The sequence below is a fragment of the Acanthamoeba castellanii genome, assembly GCF_000313135.1.
Source record: "Acanthamoeba castellanii str. Neff unplaced genomic scaffold scf7180000084699, whole genome shotgun sequence".
NCBI classification, from domain to species: Eukaryota; Discosea; order Longamoebia; family Acanthamoebidae; genus Acanthamoeba; species Acanthamoeba castellanii.
Genome location: NW_004457346.1, coordinates 105671 through 132634, shown reverse-complemented (window position 1 = coordinate 132634; position 26964 = coordinate 105671). Strand labels below are relative to the sequence as shown.

General features: G+C 59.3%; 7 protein-coding genes across 7 annotated transcripts in view; 3 read left to right on the top strand and 4 right to left on the bottom strand.

Moving 5' to 3' along the window:
* Positions 1–80: 80 nt before the first annotated feature.
* ACA1_131790 (protein from patent family protein) lies at positions 81–1118 on the bottom strand (the record flags this gene model as incomplete). Its single annotated transcript, XM_004336141.1, has 1 exon — positions 81–1118. The coding sequence occupies one exon, from the start codon at positions 1116–1118 to the stop codon at positions 81–83; it is 1038 nt and encodes a 345-aa protein (XP_004336189.1).
* Positions 1119–1246: 128 nt separating this feature from the next.
* Positions 1247–4145, bottom strand: ACA1_131780 (uncharacterized protein; the record flags this gene model as incomplete). The annotated part of the gene is made up of 14 exons (XM_004336140.1): positions 1247–1375; positions 1475–1561; positions 1653–1750; positions 1852–1929; positions 2025–2176; positions 2259–2359; positions 2467–2583; positions 2658–2755; positions 2851–3027; positions 3212–3243; positions 3296–3340; positions 3420–3547; positions 3776–3858; positions 3965–4145. 14 exons carry the CDS (start codon positions 4143–4145, stop codon positions 1247–1249), a joined length of 1506 nt encoding a protein of 501 aa, XP_004336188.1.
* A 39-nt stretch (positions 4146–4184) lies between these two features.
* Positions 4185–11019, bottom strand: ACA1_131770 (Ras subfamily protein; the record flags this gene model as incomplete). Its single annotated transcript, XM_004336139.1, has 30 exons — positions 4185–4198; positions 4235–4316; positions 4435–4523; positions 4608–4705; positions 4792–4959; positions 5026–5170; positions 5290–5421; positions 5562–5728; positions 5812–5927; positions 6056–6135; positions 6251–6437; positions 6555–6641; positions 6761–6820; positions 6894–7198; positions 7280–7322; positions 7465–7720; positions 7920–8153; positions 8242–8436; positions 8537–8609; positions 8690–8782; positions 8886–9000; positions 9127–9264; positions 9440–9574; positions 9674–9778; positions 9885–9917; positions 10034–10128; positions 10219–10310; positions 10684–10711; positions 10856–10895; positions 10966–11019. The coding sequence occupies 30 exons, from the start codon at positions 11017–11019 to the stop codon at positions 4185–4187; spliced, it is 3459 nt and encodes a 1152-aa protein (XP_004336187.1).
* A 753-nt stretch (positions 11020–11772) lies between these two features.
* Positions 11773–14325, top strand: ACA1_131760 (nuclear distribution protein pac1, putative; the record flags this gene model as incomplete). The annotated part of the gene is made up of 11 exons (XM_004336138.1): positions 11773–11804; positions 12041–12188; positions 12438–12544; positions 12669–12820; positions 12933–13003; positions 13104–13207; positions 13312–13405; positions 13483–13608; positions 13733–13882; positions 13981–14142; positions 14224–14325. 11 exons carry the CDS (start codon positions 11773–11775, stop codon positions 14323–14325), a joined length of 1248 nt encoding a protein of 415 aa, XP_004336186.1.
* Positions 14326–14883: 558 nt separating this feature from the next.
* Positions 14884–16590, top strand: ACA1_131750 (uncharacterized protein; the record flags this gene model as incomplete). Its single annotated transcript, XM_004336137.1, has 1 exon — positions 14884–16590. The coding sequence occupies one exon, from the start codon at positions 14884–14886 to the stop codon at positions 16588–16590; it is 1707 nt and encodes a 568-aa protein (XP_004336185.1).
* Positions 16591–18036: 1446 nt separating this feature from the next.
* ACA1_131740 (amino acid adenylation subfamily protein) lies at positions 18037–25836 on the bottom strand (the record flags this gene model as incomplete). Its single annotated transcript, XM_004336136.1, has 18 exons — positions 18037–18175; positions 18270–18682; positions 18836–18951; positions 19025–19641; positions 19719–20112; positions 20189–20335; positions 20421–20516; positions 20595–20968; positions 21081–21170; positions 21285–21399; positions 21492–21727; positions 21840–21917; positions 22083–24222; positions 24295–24429; positions 24524–24736; positions 24880–25000; positions 25073–25157; positions 25370–25836. The coding sequence occupies 18 exons, from the start codon at positions 25834–25836 to the stop codon at positions 18037–18039; spliced, it is 5976 nt and encodes a 1991-aa protein (XP_004336184.1).
* A 459-nt stretch (positions 25837–26295) lies between these two features.
* Positions 26296–26964, top strand: part of ACA1_131630 (START domain containing protein) — a gene marked incomplete at both ends in the record, with an annotated part of 1380 nt that continues 711 nt past the window's right edge. Inside the window, 4 exons of the mRNA XM_004336135.1 lie at positions 26296–26359; positions 26450–26583; positions 26673–26745; positions 26831–26939. Coding sequence (XP_004336183.1) covers positions 26296–26359; positions 26450–26583; positions 26673–26745; positions 26831–26939 — 380 coding nt within the window. The remainder of the gene's footprint in view (positions 26360–26449; positions 26584–26672; positions 26746–26830; positions 26940–26964) is intronic.

The window sequence follows — 26964 nt, the reverse complement described above, 5'->3', positions numbered from 1 at the left end:
CGCAGAGATTTCTTGAAGATCAGGCTGCTGACGTCAGCCTGCTGTCACTCACTCTTGTGTTCCTTCCACTTCTTCAAGCGTCAGCGCTCCTGGGTCTGCCTACTCGACAAAAGGGTCTTCTTGATCGTCTCCTCGAACGACTCAGGCGGGCGGCCGAGCCAGTCCTCCAGCGTCGGCGTCAGCACCTCGCACTCGGCTGCCCTGATGGCCTCGTAGACAGTGGCCCACTCCCTGATGTGGTTCCCGACACGAGGGTCGCGCCTGGCCGCCTCGCCGTAGCGCTCGATGTAGTCGTCGATTGACGACACCCGCTTGATGGCGATCGTCTTGTTGAGCAGGCAGCCCACCACCTCGGCCACCCGCTCGAGCGACAGGGCCTCGGGACCCGACAGCAGCACCGTCTCGTTGATGAAGGGGAAGCACTCGGCCTCGTAGGCGTAGCAGTGGACCAGCTTGGCCATGGCCTCGCCCAGGTCGTCGCGCGCTGCCCAGGTCACCCCGCGCCCGCCGTCATCGGGCAGGGCGACCTCGGCCGCGGGGTGCTCGGGGTCGAAGAAGCCCAAGTAGAGCGGGTAGGACTCTGAGTAGATGCCCTGGCGCATGATCGTGTAGGTCACGCCATGAGTCTCGGAAGATGAAGATGACTTAGAGTTGACTGAAGATGCAGTGGAAGATGGCGAAGATGAAGATGAAGGGGGGAAAGGCGAGGCTATGGAGGCCAGGTACGCTTCGGTGGCCAGATGGGCCTGCATGACGTGCGCCCGGCTCGTGGACTCGAGGTTGCCCCCAAATGCCTGGGAGGTGTAAAAGATGTGCCGGACGCCCTTCTTGACCGCCGCGTCGATCACGTTCCTGTGCATCTCCACCCGCGGCTCGATCTCGATTGAGGGATGGGACACCAGCACGACCACGTTGGCCCCCTCGAAGGCGGCCTCGAGCGTCGGCGGCCGGGCGTAGTCGACCGCACACACCCCGGCGCCGCACCGCTTGAGCCACTCGGGCGCCAGGTCGGGGCTGTGCACGGCCAGCACCAAGTCGAAGGCCGACATGAGGCTGGTGAGGTGTCGCACGATCGCAGAACCCAAGCGACCCGCAGCACCGGTCACTACGATTCTCATCTTTATTTATGTTGACCTTATCTCTTTGTTGTTGTGGTTGCGGCCCTCTGGTGATCACTTTTTATTTAATGACCGACCAATCAGAGGTCGGGCGGGTTGTCGGCGGCTTCTGGCCGACGGTTCAGCGCTCAGTGGCCGAGCAGCTGCCAGTGCATCTGGAGCAGCTTCTGTTCCGAGTACTCGTTGATGGCCGTGTGCGGGAACAGGCCCTGGCCCTCGCCCATCCCCGTCTGCCCCACGGCGAACGGATCCAGCACCTGTGCGTGGCGTGACCGCCCCACCTTGTGGTGAGAAAAGAACGAAAACGACAAAAAGAACGAAAGCGAAACAAAAAAGAGAGAAGGCGGCTGCTGCACCAAGTGGCGAAGGGAGGAGCACTGGGCTATCTTTTTGAGGAGTTCGACGTCGGCATACGAGAGGCACAGCACTTGCAGCTCTGGCAGCTGTTATTGCGGCGAATTTGAATAATTAGTTCACGCACTCGAGTGTGCGTGTGCGTGGTGTGTCGTGTTTGTGCTGGTGTCGTGTACTTACCTCGGATACAGCTCGCACGGAGCGAGCCGTCACGGAGGTCTTGGTGAGCGAAAGGAACTTCAGCCGGGCGCAGCGGAATATGACCGCCAGCACTCCCTCTGTCCAAATCAATATCAATAGCGTAACGCGCGCATTGAACGTGATGTTAGTGTTGGCTCTCACTCTCCTCTTGCAGCAGAAGGCGGGGCGGGCAGTTTACCATCGGTGATCGAAGAGCACTGGTACAGCGACAGCACGCGGAGGCTGCCCGAGTGCTTTCGCGAGATCTCCATCAATGCTGTGTGTGTGTGTGTGTGTGTTGTGTCGTGTGTCGTGTGTTGTGAGTTGACTAACTCGCGAGGCATGACGTGTGGCTGCGTCCGGAGAACATACCCGAGTCGTTGAGCTGCGGGAGGAAGTTGAGGTTGAGCGCCTCGATCCGCTTGCAGTTGGCGGTGATGGTGATGACCGCCTTGGCATCGAGCTTGTTGCAGCACGATAGGTCGATCTTCCGCAATGTCGTGCTTCGCGCCAACGCCAGATTTCTAATAATAATAACAACACAAATGGTCATCAATATGTATATCTATAATAAATAAATAATAAATAATCAATACATTCACGTACGCGAGATGCTCGGCGGAGAGGGAGGTCGAGCGAATGGCGAGGGAAACCAAGGAGCTGTTGGTCCGCGCCAGACCCTCGATGAAGTGGTTGATGCCCGCCGCCTGAATGAACGACATACACGCGATGTACACAGACACACACGACACACGCGACACACAGAGTGAGCCTGGCCTGGTGTCGATGTGGCCTCTGCCGACGGACGGCGTACCTCGTTTTCGGTGGTTGTGGAGATGGTGAGGGTCCGGATATGTGCAAAGTGCTGAGCAAACTCCTGAATCTTGACCGTGGGATTGCCTCGCGGGGACGAGCTCGGAGAAACCACATCCTGTGCGTGTCGTGTCGTGTGTCGTGTGCGTGAGTGTCGTGTCAGCGCCACGGCAAAGAGCGCGGGCTACGTACTTCGGGATCGACGAGGAGATTGCTGGCCAGGCTGTAGAAGGAGGAGATGACGTTGGGAATGTCGCGAATGTTGATCGTCTGCAGGCTGGCCTTGCGCTCTGCGGGGCACAAAGAAGCGAAAGGGCAGAAGGGGTTAAAAAAATAACTAATTAAATAGATAATAAAATAAAGCTGACGTAGCTCGTGCGCGTACGGTTGAGGATGTTGGCGACGTCGGTGGCGGTGATGGCGGTATGGGAGAGGTTGAGGTGGAGCAGCGCCCGGCACCGCTCGCCGATGCAGTTCAGCACCGCCGGCACGATCTCGCAGGCCGACAGGTTGAGGTCGACCACGTTGGGGATCCGCGTGACCACCAGTTCCAATGCAACCGCTATATACCCAATCGCACCCAATCAGGAGTGAGCGACATTGTGTGCGTGTTTCCTTTGTGTGTCGTGTCGTGTCGTGTCGTGTCGTGTCACGGTGATGATGATGAGGTGGACGCACGATCGATTCGGGAGCGCTCGAAGCTGAGGTGAGTCAGCGGGAGGGTGTCGGGCAGTTCGGCCAGGGACCGGCCGTGGCAGCCGGAGACGGACGACGAAAACTCGCAATCGACCAGCAGCAGCCGACTCAGTCGGGGCGCCTGCAGGACGCACGCCAGCGCCGGATAGGGCAGGTAGCAGTTCTGGCATGCGATGTGCCTGCAGCAGCAGCAGTAATAGTAGTCCTTCAGTCTGCTGCTGTTCTTTTCTTAAGGTGGCGGTGGTTAGGTGGTGGTACCGTAGCATGGAGAGGTTTTGGGTGATGATGTCGAGGAAGGAGCCCAGGTGGGATTTGTAGTAGTTCATGGAGTTGTCCAGGTCGATCGTCTTCACCTTCTTGCACCGGTTGAGCAGGTGTTCTATCGCCTGAGCGGAGGACAGGATTAATATAAAGATAAAAGATAAAAGATAAAAGATAAAAGATAAAAGATAAAAGATAAAAGATAAAAGATAAAAGATAAAAGATAAAAGATAAAAGATAAAAGATAAAAGATAAAAGATAAAAGATAAAAGATAAAAGATAAAAGATAAAAGATAAAAGATAAAAGATAAATCGGTGTTGGGTGGGCAGAGGAGAGAGCGGCAGTGGCGCACCCGCTCGGGGAAGGCGCTGGTGTTGCGCAGCGTGAGCTCGCCAATGTCGGGGTGCATGACACATAGACGCCTGATTCGGCGTTCTGGTTGCGTGCGGTGTGTCATGAGTGCGGTGAGATCAACTACGCACCTTGTCGTGTGTCGTGTGGCGTGTGTCGTGTGTCGTGTGTCGTGTGTGGTGCCGTGTACCGAGGGTGATCTGTTCTTGTCGGGCGGAGAAGAGCAGCTTCCAGGGGAAAGAGTGCCAGAGGGAGGCGTCGTTTGCCAGCACGTGCCAATGGCGACACACCAGAGAGACAGTGTCGGCCAGCTCGCGCTGCGAAATGTACGACAGAATGCGCAGCTGCAGCTCCTCCGGAATCAACCGCATCGGCCCTTGTTTTGTTTTGTTTTGTTTTAGAATTTGTTTTTAGTTTTCGGTTTCTAAATAAATAGACGACACCAAGAGCAGACGCGTACCCGTGACAGGTGTGAGAGGGTGAGGGATGGGCACTTCGATGAAGTCCATCAACGTTCGCCATACGGAAGGCGACACCTTGTGCTGTTCACCCAGAGGCACCAGCGATGACCCCACGTTAGAAAAAAGGTAGTTCAACCGTCAAGAAAGCGAAAACGAAAGCGAAAACGGGGGGGGGGCAACAACGAGCAGTACTCCGAACCTGATAGATGGGGATCTGGTCCTCCCTGACGGTAAGCGGGAGGTCCAGGGGAATCACCAGGTCCTGCAGGTCCGGCATGCGAGCCAGCCCTATGCGCCGCACGCGCGCCAACCAAATGACGCGTCAGCCCCGGGCACGAGCCTCAGCCCTGCATTGGGGGGTGGGAGGTGTACCATCGGGCAGGGATCGGAGGGCGTAGTTGTCGCAGAGTCGGAGGCACCGCAGCGACGAGAGCTGATGGATTTCCTCGGGCAGGGACGATATGTTGTTCCTATGGACGTACAGCGACGGACATGAGACATTCCAATGACCCGCACGACGTGCACACATGACTAATGGCAGAGGAGAGAAGAGTACCCGTCGAGGTTGAGCTGCACGAGGTTCTCGAGCGGGCGCACTTCGATGTCCAGGTCGCCGCTCTCGACCTTGAGCAGGCGCTGGAAGATGACGTCCTCGCGCTCGTCCAGCGCCTTGTCGTCGTCGGCCCCGCTCGCCCGCTTCCTCGACTTCTCCACCTCTCTTTCCCTGTTTTATCATTCTCTATTAAATATAATATAATATATAAACACAAATTAAATGTTTGGTGGGTACCGTTTCATGGCGTCTTTGGCGAAGCGGAGGAGCTCCTGCTGGATCTTCTGCTCGCGGATGAACTTGTCGGCGCCCTTGCCCAGCGCCTTGTAGAGCTCGCCCGTCCCGCTGCGCGCCCGCTCGGCCTCCTCCGTCGTCACCCGGCCTGCCAACGCCACCGGCCTGTCCGACATCATCACTACCATCATCACCACCACCACGGGCCGGGTGAGTGAATTGCTCGGGAGCTGAGTGGGCAAGTGGCGGGTGGTCGATGACGCATACCTGGTGCGGCTTCGCCCGAGAGTACGCTGGGCAGGTGGATGTCGGCGCCCAGAGACAGGAAGCGGAAGAACTCGGCCGAGCTCTTGAGGTCGATCTCCTCCTTCGTTCGCTGCCGTTCCTCTTCCTTGTCGGCTGCACGATTCGACCATCAGCACACGACACGCAGCACCGCACACGACGCACGACACACACGACAGGCACACGCGCGACACACACACACGCACGCACGCACGCACACACACACACACATGCGAAGAGGGCGGAGGGCACACCTTTGATGACGATGCCGAGAGGGAATGAGTTCCATTGGTTGTTGGTCAGGTTGAGCGAGGTGAGCGAGTGGGGAAAGTAGCCCGGTTTCGTGCTGTGGTCGCTCAGCTCGTTGGACGCCAAGTCCAACTTCTTCAGATTCCGCATCAAGCACAACGACGCGGGCAGTCTACAGCACACGCAACACGACGCACACAAGACACGCAGGACGGTTAGTGGCTGCGCGGTTGGCTGATTGTGTTCTGTGCGCACCGGGTGAGCTTGTTGCCGATCAGGGTGAGCCGCTCCAGGGCATGCAGGTAGCAGATGTAGGAGGGGACGGCTGTGATGTTGCACAGCGACAGATTCAGGCTGGTCAACGAACGAAGCTGTTGGATACGTATCCGCACACAACGCAGAACCAACACACACACACACACACGCACCACACACATACACACACACACGTTAGCTCTCATGTACAAGGGCGAAAGAAGACAGCTTGTGTGTAGCGTACATGGCAAAGGGAACGAGGAACGGTGTGCAGGTTGTTCTGGCTGAGCGACAGGTCGGTCAGCATCTTCAGCGACCGCATGCCTATACGCACACACCGTGACACACGGCACACGACACACGACACACGACACGCGCGTCAGTGTTGTGTGTGCGATGGCATGATGCACGGACGTGGGCGTGGCGTAGTGAGGCCTACCGGCGAACGAGAGGGGCTCGATCTTCTCCTGCTCGCGGCCCTGTCGGTCGTAGACGACGATGGGATCGTTCCCGAGGAGGTTGTTGTCGAGCTTGAGCTTCCTCAACGTGTCGCTGATTTCCGTGATCTCGTCGGGTACGAACATCACCTTACGCGGAAATCCGTTCGCCATATTGAGGCTCCCGAACTGGGTCGTACTCGGTTAGCCAACAATAGTTATGTCGTGTGTGTGCGTGTGTGTGCGTGTGTGTGCGTGTGTCGTGCGTCGTGCGTGTGGCTACAGGGTGCGAGGGAAAGTGTGTACCTGTTCACCAGAGACCTGGAGTGATGCGAGATAATCGCCGATATGCTTTGCCCATTTTCTGCGCTGGTCGATGACCGGCAAGCGGGCCTGCGTGTTCCATTAATTGCGCCGCACGCGTTTACCCTTTTAGTACACACATGCGCGTGCTGGCTTCCCACAGCACCCACGTGTGTGTGTGTCGTGCTTGCCGTGCGTGCGTGCCGTACCTCTGCTATCTTCTTGGCGTACTGGTACTCCTGGTAGGACTCGTAGAGATCGATCAGCTCCTGGCGAGAAGGAACATCAGCCATTGTTGGAGGAATGCAAGGTATGCAAAAAAAGGTGAGGAATGTCACGCACGTCGTCGGGTTCGTCGACCGGCGCAGTGGCGCGCGGCGATGTGAAGAACGACGAGCGGTTCGTGGGCACGGTCGGCATGGATGAGTTGAGGAAGCGCGGGAGCCGCTTGCCGTTCGGCGTCGAGGAGGCGGTCGTCGTCGTGGCGGTGGACAACAGGTCTCCGCTGTTGCTACCGCTATTGCTGCTGTTGCCGCTGCTCTTGCGCAGGCCGCCGCTGTTGCCGCCGCCCTCGCGCTGGGGTGAGCGAGGCGCCGCGGCCGCGGCCGTGGTGGACTCCGGGGGCGACATCGGCGTCTTGACCGACGCTGTCGACAACAAAATGTCAGCTTGGGCGGTCAGCCACCAGCAAAACGTTGAACCAAAAGAGTCGAGAGGGAGGTCCGTACAAGAGAAGCCGGCCTTCTTGTTTCGTTTGAGCTCGGCCTTGATCTGCGGGTACCGCGTCCCGAATTTTTTGAATGCCTAATAATTACCGAGCGTGTGCGTGTGCGGTGGTGCGTGTGTCGTGTATCGTGTGTATGTGGTGAGTCGTGTGCGACGGGGTCGAGAGCTATTCGTGGGGCGAGTGCACCTTGGTCTTGGCCACGCTTTTGAAGCGAAAGCTGATCCACAGTTCGATCTTTCGCCGCAGCTCGCCGAGCACGCTCGACGACTTGTGGATGCCGACCAGCTTCTCGTAGACGCCCGCCACGCTCTGCACCGTGAGCGAGTCCAGCACCACCTGGGCTGCCAGGTTGGCCAGGTGCGTGACCTCGTAGTCCAGTGCCAGCAGGAACAGCTCCAGCGCATACGACTCGGCTATCTCGACTTCGTCCGTGTACATGTACCTGTCGTGTGTGCGTGCCGTGTGCGTGTGTCGTGTGTGCGTCGTGTGCGTCGTGTGTGTGTGTGTGTGTGTGTTGTCGTGCGTTCAGACTTCATTCACCGCACGCACCACCGAACACGATACACGCGCGGACACGATGAAGAAAAGAAAAGCGAAAGGCGAAGAACGAAGAACGAAGCGAAGGGGAGAGGGCGAAGTACGAGAGCATGAGGTGGTAGAGATCGTAGAGCTGCAGGTCGCCGGCGGCCTTGTCCTTCTTTTTGGTCTTCTTCTTGCCGCCGGCCTCGAAGTCAGCGTGGTGGGGCGAGAGCGTGGGCGACGAGGCCGAGCGCGTCATCCCTGAGTTGGGGAAGATGTCGGTCGACTGCAGGCACGGCGAGTGGAGGAGCGTGATGAAGATGATCGCCGGCGCGTGGTAACCACCGGCTGCCGCACTGCTCCCCCCCAACGTTAGATGACCCGACACACGACACACGACACACGACACACGACACACACACGAGACGACACGCGTGGAGTTACCTCTGTTCTACGAGGGTGAGAGACTGGTTTTTGTTGGTGCGCGGTGTCGTGGGCTGACTGCCGTCCCAATAGCTGGCGGCGGCGGCCTGGTTCACTTCGTAGTCGGCGATGATGTCGTGCCATTGAACGCTGCGTGCGGAGAGAACGGCCTTGTGCGCGCGGATCTCCCGGCCATCGATGATGACGGTGATGTCACTTCACGTTTGCGTACGGCGACACTCAATGAGTCCGCTGATATGACCATTGACGCACGCACGCGCACACGACACGCACACGACATGCACCGCACGCGCACCTGAGCATCTTCGAGTTGAAGAACAGGCCGAGGGCGCCTTTCGGCGCGTACTGTCGGTGGGCTTCGATGTAATCTGCAAATAATTGTTATTGTTGTTGTCGTTGTCGTTGTCGTTGTCGTTGTTGTGATAAAGACGAGCGGGCGAACGCGTACTCTGGCCCTGGAGAAAGGCCTTGGCGACTGCGGCGAGGCTATCCACGCCCAGCTTGACGGCCGCGTTGTACAACCTGATGTACGCCCTCATATCTGATCGACGCGCGCTCCGTGAGCTCGTGTGTCGCGCGCGTGCCATAGGCCAGTGTGTGCATGCGGTGATGCGCGTGTCGTGTGTCAAGTGTCGAATGTGTACCTGTCGACTCGGGTTTGGGAAAGATGCCGGCGTAGATCCAATCGAGGACCGCCCTGAACGTTTCTTCGTCCACCCCGAGCACCGCTTTCCGCCGGCGGCCCTCCCTGACGAAGCTCTGCACTCGGGGGGGAAGGGGAGTAAGACACCACGTCACAGGTGCGCATACGTCGCATAGTTGCGCCTGGCTTCTTGCTTGAGAGGGGGAGGGTCGCGTGGGCGCAGAGCGGGCGACGGTGCGGACCTTCATGAATCGAGGGCTGTGCGCTATGAGGACGACCGAGTGCGCGGGCACGATGTCGCCGGCCACCTCGAATTCGATGTCGCTGCACTTGTGCTCGCCCACCAGCGACCAGAAGTCCGGCCCGTACGTCGACGACACCTGCCGTGCGTGCGATCGTTTTCCATGCCTTAGTGTCGCACACGCACGCACGGCACACACAACACACGCCCGCACACACGACACACACGCCCGCACACACGACACACACGCCATACACGACACACGACACACGGTACACGGCACACGACGCATACCACGGAATCAGGGCACGTACCGGTGACATGGGTGGGATTGGAGGAATCTTCTTGCCCTTGGCCTTCAGCCGCGCGACCTTTTTTTGGTGCCATTCCTGCCTTCGCTCAGGCGCCTCCTGTGACGTGGCCGCCAGAACGCACTGCTCGACGTTGAACTGTGGTCGCCGTCGAGAAGAGGCATGGCCAGTTAGCGCACGAGACGCGCACGAATTAACTCCTTAGCGAGAAGAGAAGCGGCAGTCATGGCCACGTACGCGAGTCCGTGCCGAGGCCTCGAAGAAAAGCGCGTCGTAGGTCTGTGCCAGCAAGTCGGCTTCGGCGTAGGACACCTCACGGAGATCTTCTCGGTCGGCCTTGTTCTGAGAAGAACGAAGAAGAACGAAGAAGAAGAAGAAGGCGGTTGGTGTGAGTGCTACCCTTCATCGAGATTGGGGGAAGAGAGGGGACGGAGGTGTGGCGGCGTACCCCGACGAGGACGATCGGCCCTGTGGGCTCTCCCTGCTCCAGGTCCAGCGCAAGTTTGGGTGTGTCAGTGAGTGGCGCGATACTTCTTTGTGTAGGCTTGGCTCTACACACAAAAGAAGAGTGAAAACGAAGGCCGAGAGAGCGGCTACCTTGCCTCGCACGATGCGGTCTACCCAGGCGGCAAGTGAGTCGAACGAGGAACGCGACGTGATGGAATAGACCAGGAGAAAGGCCGTGCACTCCCCTGTCGTGAACGGGCACAGCGTCAGACCAGTGCTAAGTATTAGTATAATACAATAGTTGTAACCACTATCGGCGGACTGCGCTGACGTACGAATGATCTGGTCGCTCCAGCCCCAGTCCTCGGTCTGCACATTGTCAAAGAGGTGCACGACGCGGTACTGGCCATCCACCATGCGGTGATATCTGGCACACGCAAGCACACAGCGCCCACAACACACAACGTACACACGCACACACACGCACACACACGCACACACACGCACACACACGCACACGCACACACAACGTGTAACGCCCCGTCAGTAATCCGCGAGGGCTTTAAAAAATGGACCCATTAATATGTTACGCGGCACGTAATGAACATTTGCGCCCGAGAAGCGGTTGGTGCACTGTCGGGTGCTACGATCGGGAACAGGAAACGGAGAAAGGGGATACCCACAAATACGAACAACACATCGTGGTGACGCGTAACAGCGCACAAGGGCGGGGTGCTGCGACAGTGACGTAAACTGCGCTAGAGGGAGAGGGGGGGGGTGGCGAGAGGGAGGTCACGTACTCATACTTGCCGTCGGGCGACTCGATCTCTGTGTAGTGCAAAATATATTACATTTATATATATTTAAAATGAAGGAAGGAATAATAATACTAATAAAAATGATAGATTAAATTAAAAATGAAGTCCTTTTTTTATTGTAATAAATAAAATAGTGAAGTGGTTTGCGTAGTACCAAGGAAGGCGTTGTGGGCCAGCTGAATGGCGAGGCTGGTCTGTAGCCGGCCCGGAGCGTGTGAGCCGCGGCAGCAAGTCCAGCGGAGAGGGAGGTGTGTGGAAGAGTACCTTGCCTACGCCCGGATCGCCCAAGAGCAGCACCTTGCTCTGTGGCTTCTCCATCTTCAGCTGCGAGTTGTGGCTTTGCGCAGAAAAAAATAAAATAAAATAAAATAAAATAAACTAAACTAAACAGTGTGCCGGCTTTCCCACTTCGGGGTGGGCCTTACTCTAGCGGCGAGCTTGCAGTTGTTGACGTCTGTGGTGTGGTCTCTTGGTTCTTGCAAGCTGGGTAGTCAGGGCAGCGGTCACCTAGGCTTCGATCTCTTCTTTCTTTCTCTTCCAGCACAGGGGTCCTGTACATTCAAACACTGAGTTCCCTAACTCCTTATCACAACCACTCATCACGAATCATGCTTGTTCTGCTTACCACCGGACCCCTCGAGATGTTATGCGTATCTGGAGGACGCAGCTACACCGCCGGCCGACTTGGTGGCACCAAGTCACTCCAAGCGAGGGTGATGTTGGCGCGGTGAGCGTCACAAACTCTGCATGGTCGCGGCTGGAAAAAACCGGGCATGAACAGGACTGCGGCCGCAGATTCCAGGATATTGTCCGGTTTGGTGGTACGTTGGCGCAGCGGTTGTGTTGGTGCCTTGGGCTTCGCTGCGACGAAACGGAAACGAAGCAGAGCGCATCTCTCGTCTGGAGGAGAAGATTCCCTGGAAGGCCTGGCAAGTCGCGAGCAAGGTGAAGGCGGATCTCGCCATCTTTAGTTTACGTTTAGAAAGGGAAAATTGGAACGTTAATCGAGACGCGTAGCGACGGAGGCCATTAGATCAACAGGAAAATTGATTTGCAATTCTTTTCACAATCATGGAGATGACCAACAAGCAAAAAGAATCACTGTACGCCTCCCCCCTTTGATGGAATCGCCTTTCTTCTTTATCTATCTTTTCCCCTTGAGGAGCGAACGTTCGCTCTCGGCCTCCAATTAGCTGCTAAGGGAGCAATTCCTTCACTTTTTCTATGGGTCTCAAATTAATCGATCAATGATATTACGCACCCTCCCCTCCCTCAACGTAGTGGTTTAAGTCATCCTTGTTCTTGAACGCACACGACTCACCCAGTTATTGGCCCACAGGAATAAAGCAGTACTTGAGTACCTGCGATCAGCGGGTTTCACCAAGACGGTGGAAACCTTCCAGGAGGAGGCGCTCGTTGATCCTGATCCAAAATCGGCCGGCCTCCTCGAGAAGAAATGGACTTCCGTTTTGCGGTTGCAGAAGAAGGTGCCCTCCTCCACACCAATCAATCTTTCTCGCCTCTGCTCTTTCTGCTCCGTCCCCCCCGCTCGTCCAGCTTGATTGCGCATCGTCTACACTCCATCTATCCCAGCCCCACTCCATTTCCACGATTACGCTCAGATCGTGAATGCACCCTCTCAAATCTACACTTATTTGTACTTTGCGCGCTGTGTGGCATCGACGCACATCTCTCACAATGCAATCCGCCTGCTGCTGGTCACTTGTTGTTTGCAGATTATGGAACTGGAGAGCAAAGTGACGCAGTTGCAAGAGGAGGTGGATAAGGGAGGCGGCGGTGCTGCCAAGAAACAGAACGGGGAGAACATACCCCCGGCCGCCCTGTAAATACACGCTGTCCGGCCACCGCAACAACATCAACTCCGTCCGGTACGCACCGCACGACGCACACGACACACACGACACACTACACGACAACGTATGTTCACGCTAGAGCGTGGGCAACAGATTCCACCCGCTGTTCAACATTCTGGCGTCGGCATCCGAGGACGCCACGATCATGCTATGGGACTACGAAACGGGCGAGTTCGATCGAACGCTCAAGGGCCACACGCTGGCGGTTCAGGACATCGCCTTCGACCAGGCGGGCAAATTTTTGGGTACGGCCGCTCTTCTCCCCCCCTCTTCGCTTGCTTGCCTGCGTAGCTGTCGGTCATCATCGCCGATGATCGTCTGAAACTCATTGTCCTTTGTTGCTCGGTACGCGCGCAGCTTCTTGCTCTGCTGATCTGTCGGTGAAGCTGTGGGACCTCTCGAGTTGGAAATGCGTCAAAACGTTGCAGGTGAGTAATCTTACCATCGCTCTCCAGTGGCTTATCCACGTCGTTTCGTGACTCTCTGGTTACCGATAGTCACTGACTCGAGTCTCTCCGTTCACTACAGGGTCATGATCACAATGTGTCGGCAGTAGTGTTTACGCCAACGGGAGACCACATCATATCCGCTTCGCGAGATAAGACGGTCAAGGTGTGGGAAGTGTCCACCGGGTACGCGTCTCCCATTTTCGCTTTCGCTCACTTCTTTCTCTTTCGCGATTTCTCACGTCAATCATTTTCTTCATTTTCTAAACAACCCATTCTGAATTGGCCAGGTATTGCATCAAGACCCTGCAGCACGACGAGTGGGTGAAGCGCGTGCTGACGAGCGAGGACGGAACCACTGTCGTCACGGCGTCCTACGACCAGGTAAAGCGTCTGCCCCACAACCGCGCCTCCACATCCCCCGACCGCGCTCGTCGACTAACTTCTCTCGTTTGCGCCAGACCATTCGCACATGGGACTTGGCGAAGGGCGAGTGCACGGGCGTGTACAGGGGCCACGACCATGTCATCGAGTCCATCGCGCTCTCGCCAGCCACCACTCCCTCTCTCACCCAGGACAGCGAAGCCGTACGCACTGCCTCCACTCACCCACCCAGCCGCCTGCGCGTTCGTGCGTGTGCCTCGTGGTGCGTGCGTGAGCGGACGTCACGAGTCTCACACGCACGCGCGCGATTGTATATTTGAAATCCAGGACTCGAACGGAAACCACAGGACGCGCAACGCTCGCACGCGAACGAAGGCGGGCAACAAGGGCGGGGCGGGCGCCTACATCGCGTCGGGGTCGAGAGACAAGACCATCAGGATCTGGGACACCCAGACCCAGCAGGAAGTCATGACCCTCGTACGGCGCCTTCGCTCTTTTTTCTCTTTCGCTTTCGCTCTTCTCTTGCACTGGCCTCTGGCGCTGCGGCTCGACGAGAACACAGACCTGACCCGCAGCGCCCACGTGGGCGATTGCAATCGCGGCAGGTGGGGCACGACAACTGGGTGCGCACCGTGTTGTTCCACCCCAACGGGAAGCTCTTGATCTCCGTGTCGGACGATAAGTCCATCATGATCTGGGACCTGGTGCAGAGGCGGTGCATCAAAACGATACACGAGGTACGCCGTCCATCCACTCTTCCCAAGGCTTGAATCGACCCTGCAAGCACCTTCTCACCGTGTGACACTGACACATGACAGGCGCATCCGCACTTTGTGTCGTGTGCGGACTGGAACAAGAGGTATCCACTCCTCGCCACCGGCGGCGTTGACAACACCGTCAAGGTGTGGCCGGCCACATAAGGGGCCTGGCGCCTTGTGGTGGAGCGAGCGAGAGAGAAAGAGGGTGGGCCGAGAAGAACGAAGAAGAATGAAGAAGAATGAAGAGAGAAGATAGAAGAAGGAAGGAGAAGCTTTCGTTTTTATTTTTGGGTGACCCTACCGTGTACTGTACCCACCTGCCGTACGAGAGATGAAGGAGAGTTCTGGTGACGATGTTTTTGCAATCATGCACAGAAATGTCTTGTGCGGCAGTGTTTGCTGGCGTAACTCCTATGGCGGATTTAGCCGACCAGATAAATGCACGCGCCCTTCTAAAGATTATATTAAAATATTGTAAATATTGTAGATTACTGTAAAAGTGGGATTTTTGTCGGATAAAACCCGAATAAAACGGGGCACAATGCAAAAAACCTTGGCGTGCAATGCGATGTCTTAGCATTTCCGGGCAAGAAACGTGCACCGCGTGAGCTTGCTGTGCCGGCCTGGCACAACACGACGTGCCACACAAGCACCAGCGATTCCACTCGCTTGAATGCCACATCTGCTCTCGGACCACAAACGACCGTGTGTGCACAGATAATGCGATCAATCAGCGGCAGCACGGTGGACGATAATCGACCACCAGAGTCCAATCTGGGCCGCAGGTTGGATACTCGGCGGCTTCTCATCATCGCGGCTCTGCTCTGCGCCGCATTCTACTTCCTCTCCTCCCTCCTCCCCGCCAATCCCTCCTCCTATTATGATCGCACCCTCTACACAGATGTCTCATCGTCTCCCGACGATCAATCATCATCATCTTTTTTTTCACATCGGCCCGACCCGCTCAGCATTCGCTGGGACCTGCACAGCTCCCTGCCCGACCGCAACTTCCACATCGTCAGCGCGAGCCAGGACCACCGCGCCTTCCCCCCGCCCGCGCGCCTGCCCGCCGACCCCGCCGTGCGCGCCGCCACCTTTCCCGAACTGGCCGGCGACCCGCGCCTCCGCATCTTCCAGCTCCACCTGGGCCTCGCCAACCGCTTCGTCACGGTACTCAAGGACAACAGCTGGACCAGCGCCTTCGGCACCGTCGAGCTCTGGTGGCACGACCAGCCCGACGACGACGTCGACGGCGCCGCCGACATCGGCTCCACCGCCGAGCAGGTGGTGCTGATCGAGGGCGTCGGGCGGATGGTGGTCAAGCGCCTCCCGGCCCAGCAGTGCCTGCACGACCTGCCCAAGGGCACCGACTACCGCATGGCCAACGGCCAGCCGGCCTACCTCGAGCTCGTGGTGCGCTGCGCGTTCCTGGTCGACGACGTCGTCGTTGCGCGGCTGCGCGACCACGCGCGCGCCCGTGGCGCGCTCAAGGTTCACGCCGCGGGCGACGCCGCGCTCTTCCCGCTCGCCGAGGTGCTCCACTTCCCGGACCCGACCACCTTCCTCACCTACGACGAGTACGACGAGCGGCCGGCCGCCTTTGCCGCGGCGCCGTGGGAGCCGGTGAGCGTGGTGCGCGCGCCGGCCGGGTCGGCCGCGGCGGCGATCCGCGTGGGCGCGGTGTGCACCAAGAAGTATTCGTGGAATGCGGACGACGAGCTGTGGCTCATGTGGATGCTCGACATCGTGGGCGTGGACCACATCGTCATCGCCGTGTCGACGCGCGACCTCAACATGTCCACCGTCGTCGACGCCATCGCGCGCTACGACGACCCGCGCCTCACCGCGCGCGTGACCCTGGTCGACCTCGACGTGCCCACCGGGCGGCCCAAGGTCACCTACTCGTACCTGCTCGAGTGCATGGGCCGCGAGGCCTTCCTGCGCTGGCAGGCCGACTTTGACTTCCTCTTCCTCATCGACCCCGACGAGTTCGTCCAGCTCTTCGCCGCCGAGCCGCCGCACGCGCGCATCGACGTCAAGACCTTTGTCGCGCGCCACCGCGAGCGCATCGAGCGCGAGGGCGTCGCCTACCTCCGCCGCCCGCGCGTGCGCCGCCTCGAAAGCGACCACCGCGCCGCTGAGCCCCTCCTCCCCGCCCTCCTCCGCGCCCTGGCCCCGCTCGACGGCGCCGCCATGCACCACCTCCTCGGCCCCGACGCCTCCTACGCCCGCGAGTTCGGCAAGTCCCTCTTCTGGCCCCCGCGCGCCATCCACTCCTTCCTCCACTTCAACCCCGACTCGCTGCCGGACTGGTTCGACGCCCGCCAGGCCCACATGCTCCACGTCCGCAAGGACAACCCCTACGGCGGCCAGCCCGTACGAACGGTGCAAGAGTACCTCGACCAAATAAAAAATAAAATAAAATAAATTAACAATATGTTACATATACTTCACCCGATATGTTCTTACATATTCCCATGAGACCGGTGGTATGGTGGTGGGTTATGGTCCTTCGGGGATGCTCCGCCGCCTGCGTGTGGACCGGCAGTCGCTGGGTTCGGTCGGGGGGTGGCCCACTACAACTACTGGATCAACCAGCTCCTCCAGCAACTGGATGGGGGTGCAGTGTACATGTCAGCATGTGCGTGTGCGGTGTGTGCGGTGTGTGCGGTGTGTGCGGTGTGGCGAGTGTGTGCGGTGAGGAGTGCGTACCTTTTCGATGAGGCTCTGGCCGTCGTCGCCGCACTGGGCCAACATGGAGTGGTGGCTCACCCGCCAAAGCGACACGACGAAGCCCTCCGCGCCGACCGCGGCCGCAACCACCAGGACCTGCCCGGCCGTGCGGGTCATCATCACCACCCGGCGGCGTGGCTCGTTCTGGTCGAGGTGCAGGTGGTGGAGCAATACGGTGCAGGGCATGTGGTACCGCCAGTTGGCGGCGGACACGGCCGACGCGTACTTGGTGCGCACCACGGCCGTCCGATTGCGCTCGGCCCGCGCGCCATCAGCTCCACGCCCGGAAAGGCCACCGCGCACTGCAGCCGGGCCTCGGCGCACCCTCCGCCGCCGTCTTTGCCGGGGTGGTGGTGGAGGTGGTGGTCAAAGTGGTGGACCAGGCCCCAGTCGGGGGTGCTCCCGCCCAGGAAGCCCGCCTTGATCTTCACCTTGAGCCCGCCGGCCGGCTGCCTCTGCGGCGACGACAATATAGAGAACAGCGTGAGCGCCTGGAAGCCGGCTTCGCTCTCGTCTTCCTGGTCGTCGTCGTCACCATTGTCGCTGTTGTGGTCTTGATCGTTATTAGAGTTGAACTTGCCCTGATTGCTTTCTTCTTTGATGTCGTTGTTGTTGTTGTCGTAGTGGTGGTCGGCCTCCTCGGCTGGTCCGTCGGGTTGCGGCGAGGGAGGTGGTGGCGGGTGGTACGCGAGGATGAGCGATTGGCTCAGGCTGGTGGGCTCCCGCTTCATTCTCTTCCTCTGCTGCGCCTGGTACACGCTCATGATCCTTGTTCTTCTTCGCCTTCAACGACCCGTTCTTCAAAACTGCCCACGTTGCGTTTTGAACGTGCTAGCGGTGTAGTTGGTTGTTGTGTTCGCGTTCTTGTGTGACGTGTGCTGCGTTGTGCGTTGCTGCGCCGTAATTTCTTTAAAGAAATCCTGTACTCCCAGCCAAATTTACACATGAACTCCTAAAAAGGGCAAATCAACCTCGATCTGGTCCCGCCATGTAGCCAATAGGCAAGCGCACGTGAACGTGTAGACCAGACTCCAACCAACCAACCAATCATCTCATCACCGCGCACTCCCACGAAACAACTTCTGAAAGAAAGAAGTAATAATGAATTAATAAATAAATTGGTTGTGGTGCCCATTCACTTCACGGGCTCTTGCCGGCCAGGCACGGGCGCAGCTTGCGGGCCACCTCGAGTACCGTCGGCTGGAACACCATCGACTCGTGGTCGCCGCCCACGTCCACCACCGCCACCTCCTCACAAAATTGGTCCCACCCCAGCGTCCTGCGCGTGTCGTGTCGCGTGTGTCGTGCGGTCAGCGCGTGTTGTTGGTAAATTCGAAAAAGAAAGAGAAAGAAAGAAAAAGAGAGAAAGGTACCGAGAGTGGAGGAGCGGGTCGTCGACGCCCTGGATGTCGTTGTCGCCGGTGGTGCGGAAGAGGGTGACGCGCCCGCGCAGGGGCGCGGCCGGCCGGCCGTAGTTGCGCGACAGGACCTCGCTGTCGCGGATGTCGCGCTGGAAGCGGAAGAAGAAGTTGATGGCGACGGAGGGCGGGACGAGGTCGAGCCCGTTCTTGTCGATGACCTTGCCCATGACGTTGAGCAGCCGCTCGTCGGGCGAGAGCGGCGCGGTCTCGGTGTAGGACACGTCGACGCCGAAGCCGAGGTACTGCTTGGCCCCGCGGCACAGCACGCAGAACGCGAGGGCGTCGGCGTCGTAGCGCAGGTAGGTCGGGTCGTAGACCGGCGCGCGGCCGTCGAGCAGCAGCAGGTTGACCTCGTCGCCCGACGCCTGCAGCTGTCGCGCCACTTCGTACGCCACCGTGCACCCGAACGACCAACCGGCGATCTGTCATGCGTGTGTGTGTGTGTGTGTTTCGCACGACACACGCGTCAATACACGACACGCACGACACGCGCGACAGTTGCGGGGGCGACGGCGTACGTTGTAGAGTCCGCTCTTCTGGACCGGGCGGATGGCGGCCACGTAGTCGGCGGCCATGGCCTCGATCGACCGGTACTCGATCCTCGGCTCCAGTCCGTACACCGGTTGGTCCGCGCCTGTGTACGCGCAACACGCGTCAATGTCGTGTGCCGTGCCGTGTCGTGTTGCGTGTCGTGTCGTGTCTCGTACCGAGGTGGTAGGCCAGGGCGCCGTAGCAGACGGATGACTTGAAGGCCGGGTGGATGACGAACAGGGGCAGGCCGGGGCCGCGGGTCTGGAGGGGCACCAGCGGCGACGCGAACGACGAGATCAGCCGCTTGGCCGCGCTCATCTTCTCCGCCAGCACCGCCGTCGGCGCCGCGCTGCTCACCGCCGCCGCCGGTGGCGCGAGCCCGGGCTGCTGGTCCTGCTGGGTACCGACACCGGCGTTGGACCCCTTGACGATGACGCTGAGGTCGTCGTAGCTGTCGCGGCCGCGGCGCTCATCCTCCTCGGTGGTCTTGGCCGATCGGCCGCCGCCGCACGAGAGTAAGGTGGCTGCTGACGTGGCGTGGGCCTCGCCGATGCACACGGCGAGGTGGCGCACCGTCGAGGCCGAGAAGATGACCGAGAACGGGAACCGTACGCCGAACTTGCCCTCGAGCGCGCCGATGAGGGACACGCCCAGGAGCGAGTTGCCGCCCAGGGCGAAGAAGTCGTCGTCCACCCCGACCGGCGACACGTGGAGAATCGACTCGAACACCTCCACCAGCGTGCGCTCGGCCGCCGTGTTGGGCGCCGCATAGTTGAACCCCACCTCGTGTTGCCTGCAGGCACCACTACACGTGTGAGCGCTCACCGCACACGCCGCACACGACGACACACGCGCGGGTGGGAGACGTACCCGCCGCGCGTGGGGGAGGGGAGGGCGGTGCGGTCGACCTTGCCGTTGGGCGAGAGGGGCCACTTGTCGAGGACCATGAAGTGCGAGGGCACCATGTAGGCCGGCAGGCGCTCCTCGAGCAGCAGCCGCAGCTCCTGCACCATCCGCGCCTTGGCCTCGTGGTGGTTGCTGCTGACGTCACCACCACCGGCGCTGCTGACGTCATCGCCGATGACGCTGCTCTCCATGATGATGTAGGCCACCAGGTACTTCTCGCCGCCGGCGTAGTCCGGCTCCCTGGCCACCACGAGGCACTCCTTGACGCTGCGGTGCTGGTAGACGCAGTTCATGATCTCCTCGAGCTCGATCCTATAGCCCCGGATCTTGACCTGGTGGTCGACCCGCCCCAAAAATTCTTCGCATGCCAATGACCACGCGTCAGCATTCCACACACAATCGCGGCGTACATTCTTGAGGAGCGAGTGGTGTACCGAGCGTGTTGTCGTCGCCGTCCTTGTAGCGCAGCACGTCGCCGACTCGGAACATCTTGTCGCTCGAGTGCGGCAAATATTTGAGCTTGAATGGATTATCTACAAATGACCGTTCCGTCATCTCGGGGTCGACGTACGAACCCACCCCTGGCGCACATCAGACATAGGACGATCAATCAGCGGCAGAAGAAGAAGACGACGACGACGATCGGTGGTAGGGTGCGCTGCGTACCATCGCCGGCTATGTACAATTCGCCCAGCACACCCGCAGGCACCAGTTGTCGGTAGGCGTCCAAGAGGAAGAACTGGCTGTTGTGCTCCTTACCGCCTAACAACACATTGTCAACACCCACATCAGTCCTGTCTTGTGCCGCACGCACCGCACACGCAGTGGATGAAGACTTACCTACGGGGATGGAGGAGCCCTGGGTGTGTTCGAGAGTGACGCGGAGGGCGGAGGCCCACACGGTGGTCTCCGTGGGGCCGTACATGTTCCACAGGGCGGAGCAACGCGGCAGGAGCTGCCGCGCGAGGTCGCACGTCATGGCCTCGCCGCCGCACCAGATCCGCAGGTGCTCCGCATCGCCCTGCCAGCCCGCCGCACTATGGGCCGTCAAGTGAGTCGGCCAGTAGTCGACGATCAACGAACACCGCGAGGCGGGCGGGCGGGTGGCCACGTACCACAGCATGCGCCACGAAGCCGGGGTGGCCTGCATGATGGTGATGGGATCGCGCGCAGCCAGCCTCTCTTCGAGCAGCGTCTTCAGGCGGAAGCCGTCCCTGTGTGTGTGTGTGTCGTGGGCCGCGAGTGCGTGGGTGAATTGTCATGTTGCAGTGACCAGACGGTCAGGCGCGATGATGCGGTGGCCAAGGGGAGAGAAGGTCGGTGTACCGCTGGATGGCCGAGGACACCATCACGATCTTGGCGCCGCAGGTGAGAGGCAGCACGAGCTCCAACTGCGCAATATCGAACGACAGCGTACTGCGCAGCACAGGCAACGGCCCATGAGTCGAACCATTAAACTACAAATAATACTACGTCCTTTTTAATATATTATTATTATTATTATTATATTTAAAAAATGGGGTTACTTACCTCACGCCCAGGATGACGTCGCCTTCGCGCATGCCCGGCTGGGATCGGATGTACTGGAACTGGTTGACCAGCCCCCTGTGGCAGATACGCACGCCCTTGGGCTTGCCGGTCGAGCCTACACACGCGACCAGCCGGCCAACGAGAGCATGTGAGGAATGTGTAAAAAAGAAAAGAAAAGAAAAGAAAAGCAGACGAGGGCACGCGTACCGCTTGTGTAGATGACGTAGATGAGCTGGTTGGCGTCCAGCGCGGCGGTGACGTCAGCCGGCATCGCAGAGTCCGGCGAGCTTTGGATGGCGCTCACCACGGAGGGGTCGTCCAAGCACAACGCAGCACACTCCCCGTCGTGGCCGGCAAAGAGGACATCGGCCTTGGCTCGCTGCGTGACAATGCTGGCCACGTTGGCATCCTTGGCGATTTGCCACACGCGCTCCTTCGGCGTTCTGTTCGCGCAGAGAGCGGCGGCGGCGGCGAGGGCAAGGTGGTTGAGAACCAGTGAATAGCGCCGCAGCATATCAGAGTTAAATAATAATAATAATAATGCGCATGACGTACTCGGGGTCGAGCGGCAGGTAGGCCGCACCGGCTTTGATGACACCGAATATGGCGACCACCACATCCACGCATCGAGTCCTGCGATAACACCGCACACACCACGTTAGCTTGCGCACGGCCGACATGGCACAACATGACGCATACGGCACTCACGACACACACTCATGACACACACACACACACACACACATGACACACATACGACACACACACACACACACGCGACGCGACGCAGAGGCGTACATGTAGATGGCGAGCAGGGAGCCCTTGCCCAGGTTCAGTGACAGCAGGTGGTGGGCGACCTGATTGGCTCGTCGGTCGAGCTCGCGGTAGGTGAGCGCCTGGCCGAGCTCGTCGAAGGTGATGGCCACCTGGTCGGGCGTGCGCGCGGCCTGCGCCTCAAAGAGCCGCTCGATGCGCACGTCGGTGGGGTAGGGCCGCGCGTTGTCGTTGTGCGCCACTACCAGCTGCCGCACCTCGTCCTCGGGCAACAGCGGCAACGAGTGCACGGTCTGGGCCGGCGCAGCTGTCGACAGACCGGCGAGCAGTGTCGACAGATAGACGCTCAGCCGCTGCGCGTCCTTGGGCTGCCACAGGCCGGCGTCGTAGCTCAGCGTCAGGTCGTACGGCGCCGGCGATGATGACGTGGCACCATGTCTGACCACCAGGACCAGCGGGTACTGCCAATTGGTCGTGTGGTCGCAGCTGACGGCCACGGCCACCGCACCGTCGGTGGCGGCGTCGAGCAGGCCGCGGGTGTAGTCGTCCCACACGAAGAGGCTCTCGAAGAGGCTGTACTCGGCGGCCACCTCGCTCTGCTGCTGGATGGCGCTGATGCTCAGCGTGGCGCCGGCGCCGCCAGCCTGCTGTCCGCGCTCCCTGGTCGCGCGCACCGTGGCGTCCAGTCGTCGCAGAAAGGCGTCAAGCCGCACGCCCACGCCGTTTTCGCCGAGCCCCGCCCCGTCGTCGCCCGCGTACTTGTCCTCTTTGAAGTCCACCACCGTCGGCACAGCCGCGTGGACGCACCCCAGCAGCGGCGCATCACCGCTCGACGCGTCGGCGCCGGCGCGGGGTGTGTGTTGTGTGGGCTGGGCCAGCAGGGAGCCGAACAGGACCCGCTTCTCGCCGCCGCTGCATCGCTGCAGCAGACAGGCCCACGCAGCGAGCAGCACGGTCTCGAGCGAGACCTGGTGGCTCTGCGCCAGCTTCTGCAGGCCGGCCGCCGCGGCGGCCTCCAAACGGACCTGGACCGCCTGGTGGCGTTCGCTCTGCGCTTCCCTCCCGCCTGCGGTCGTCGGGCTCGCCTTGAAGAGCGGCGTCGGCGCCCGGATCTCTCGCAGCGTCTCGCGCCAGAATCGCTTCTCCTCCTCCTCGCGCTTGGCCGGGTCCTTGGCCGGCGGCTGGGCGGGCTCAGGCTCGGCGTTGACCAGCACCAGCGGTGAGTCGAGGCCGACGTGGCCCTGGCCTTGGCCCTGGGAGTGGGTGGTGCGGACGAGCCGCATGAAGTGGGCCAGCACGACGGCCGACGAGCGGTGGTCGAGCAGGGCCGCGTGGAAGGTCCACAACAGCTTCATCTCGCCGACGGCGGTCATAGCGAGCGTCACGCGCACGAGGTGCTCCAGCTTGCGCAGGTCGAAGCCGCTCCGGGCGTCGGCCCGGACCAGGTCGGCCCACTCGCGCTCCTGCTCCTCGGGCGACTTGGCCGACCAGTCGACCTCGCGGAAGACGAAGGGCAGACTGCTGCCCGGCAGCACTTGAAAGATCGAAGATGACGTTGCGAGCGAAGACGACGATGGCGAGCGCGATGAAAGAGAAGGCGACGAGTTGGAGCCGCTGCCACCTCGTCGGCGCATGCCGGGCTTGACTCGCAGCAGGAGCGTGCGCAGGGCCGGGTGGCACTTGAGCAGCGTCTGCCACATTCTGCGCACATCGGCGGCCGACAGCTGTTGTTGGTGCGCGTCGCACCTGATGTCGCAGCACCACTGCTGTACGTGCTGCGAGTTGTTAGCCGTGGCCGTGTCGGCGATGCGCTGGAAGACGTTGTGCTGCTGAATGGTGAGCGGGCAGGCGGTCCAGCGGCCGTGAAGCGACACCTCGTCGGCGTCGGCGCCTTGGCCCTCGGCGCCGAGCGGTGTGATCAGCTCGTGCTCGTCCAGCACCTGGAACTGCAGGGTGTCCTGGCCTGCACCCAGGAGTGAGGCCTCGATCACCTTCAGGCGGTCCTTCTCCTCGCTCGCCCGGTCGGTCTTGTCGGTGCTCTCGTAGCCGAACATCTCGTTGAGCAGGCCCGTCAGCTCCTGCATCGATATCTCGCCCGAGATGATCATGTCGCACAGGTCCTCGAGCTGCGCCTTGTCTTCGAACATTTCCGTCAACTTGCCGCCTGTGAAGTGCGCCGGCGTGAGTCAGGTCAGAAAGCCTGTGCTGTAGCGTCGTCAACAAAAGTAAAAGGTACCTTTGTCGCCGTTCATGAGTGATTTGAGTAGCGCGCTGTCCTTGATGAGGCGCTTGATGGGTGTGAGGTTCATGAGCTGGTCGAGTACGCTCGGGTTGTCCATGAGTCGCTCGAGCAGATGGCTATACGAATCGCCTGCGCGCACATCCACCGAACAGCCGACATGACGTGACGCGTCAGCAGCATGCACTACCAAACGTGGCGAAGCCGCCAGCCCAGCTTAGGGTACCTTCGTCGTTGTTGGCGGGTTGTGCAGGGTCTTCGAAGCTGAGAGCCGACTCGGCGTCTGAGTCGGCTTCCTTGGCCTTGTCGGGCTGGGTCAGTCGGGCGGCGGCGGCGGTGCGTTTGCGCGCAAAGTCGGCGCAGTAGGCGCAGATGGCCACCACGGCCTCCAGCGGAGGCTTCACCTGGAACATGTTGACCAGCATCGGGATGAGCGCACCTGGTGACACACACACACACACACACACACACACACACACACACACACACACACACACACACACACACACCAGCGAAAGATGAAGATGGCGGTGAGCACAATCTCTCTCTGACACGAAGATCAAGAGGCAAGAGGCGACTGACCCTTGGGGTTTACGTGCACGATGTGCACGAGCTTGCAACTGGTCTCTGCATCGCGAACGACACCATAGCCCGTCACCTGTGAATAGAAGTGGCCCGCCAGATGCATCAGCACATCATGTTCCTGTGAGACATGAAGGGCAAGCACACACACACACAAAGGGAGAGAGGAGTCTACCGACACGTAGGCGCGCACGACGCCAGGAGCCGGCGGGCTGGATGGCACCTCAATGCTGCGGGCCGCCGTCACGAAGTCGAACCCTGTGCACACCACGTAGTCGCTACTCTGAGAACTTGGTAGCAGCGCATTTTTTTAAATTTTAATTTTTTAATTTTTTTTGCTTTATTTATTGACGTTTATGCGGCTGTGCGTGACACAATAAAGATTAGAGTTATTTATTGACGTAATTATTGATTTAAAACAAAAATAATGGTGGTTTAATAATATATATTTGCAGAGGAGGAGTTTTTACCTGCAACGTTGCGTGCGGACGTTTCGAAGGTGGTCAGGTCGCGGTTGGCGATGGGTCCGACAGTTGGGAAGGTGAAGTGCAGGATCGAGTGGTTGTCGTCGAATTGGCGCAAGATGGTCTTGGCGGTGAAGACGGCTGGCGCGACGCGCTGCAGGAATTCGGCGTCGTTGAGGAAGGAGACAAGCGTTTCAGCATCAATCTGGACCCGCGTCTCGAACCGCAAGAGATTGATGGCCGAATCGGGCCGCCTCTTCTCGAAGACGACGATGCCCTTGTGCTCCTTGGTTCGCTTCCACCCGCGGCGCGTGGTGGTCTCCTCCGTGGCCACATCGATGAAGGCCTGCAGTACGTCCTTCCCCTTGCGTGTAAAATCCTCATCGTCTTCGACGTTGATTTTGGCCACATCCTCCTTCCTTGGTGTTGTGGCCTCCTTGATGGTGGCCTGCTTCTGAGAGGAGGAGCCGAATCCGTTGAAGAATCGCTCCATTCTCACTCGATCTCAATTCTATATTGAAAAAAAAATCGATTTGGAATCTTGGTATCAGATTTCGGCCTCCTCGAATGATGAAAGAGGCAGACAGAAGGAAGAAAGGAGGGAAAGGGGAGAGGTTACACGCAGACAGCTGGGTTGAGATGGGCCGTTGGAGAGTGCAACCAGAGACACCTCGCGTGTCGCTCGTCCCGGGCTTTGTTACCTGCGGCTCGCGGCAATTTTGCGCCTGTGGGGAAGAAAGTCGATGGCCATTTCAAACTCGCGTTTCTTCTTAAAAATGTGAACTATGTCGCCCGAAAAAAGGCGGGCTACACCGAAATATTTGGATGTCGGTGAGTTTTTGTGGCGCTCAACTCCGGTGGTTGCTACGAGAAAGAAACAGCCAAGGAAATTTATTTATTTATTTTTCCAGTTCGTTCTTTATTGCGTGGCCGAACTGATTAGACTGCTGACATGTGGAACTCCCTCTTTGGATCCAAGGCTGATGCGACTGCCAAGAGCCCGGCGGGCACCCCCGGTACGCGTCTTTGTCTTTTGTCATTTGGATTTAATTTAAATGCACACAATTCATCTCATTTGATGGCATTCCGAAATCTCTGCACATCAGAGGGTGAGAAGCGCAAGGCGGGACCGATGAGGGCGTTGGACCAGGTGAGCGCGGAGAACTACCTGGACGTGGGCCGTGCCATGGTTGCCGAGTTCGTGGAGACCGTCCAGGGACGGCCTGAAGATGGCTGGCAGGTACCGTGCGCGCCGTAGTTTATTTTTTACGCTTTTTGGCCAACCACCACTTTCTTTTTGTGCGGTATTGTGTGATCACACGCACGCAGCTGGCCAAGACGCAGGACGGTGTCACCATCCACCGCAAGGCCACCGCTTCGTCCGACATCAACCGACTTCGAGGTTTTTTTTTACCTTCTTTTTCCCACTTCATACGATCATGCCACACAAACCTTCGAGCGCTCACCACCACTTATGCACACCGCAGGTCAAACCACGATCAACGTGGCGCCCGAGAAGGTGTTCGAGGCCCTGGTGGACTCTACGCACCTCAAGTACGTGGACCAGCTGTACATAAGCTCCAAGGTCTGCGAGCAGTATGACCCCGAGCACGCCATTCTC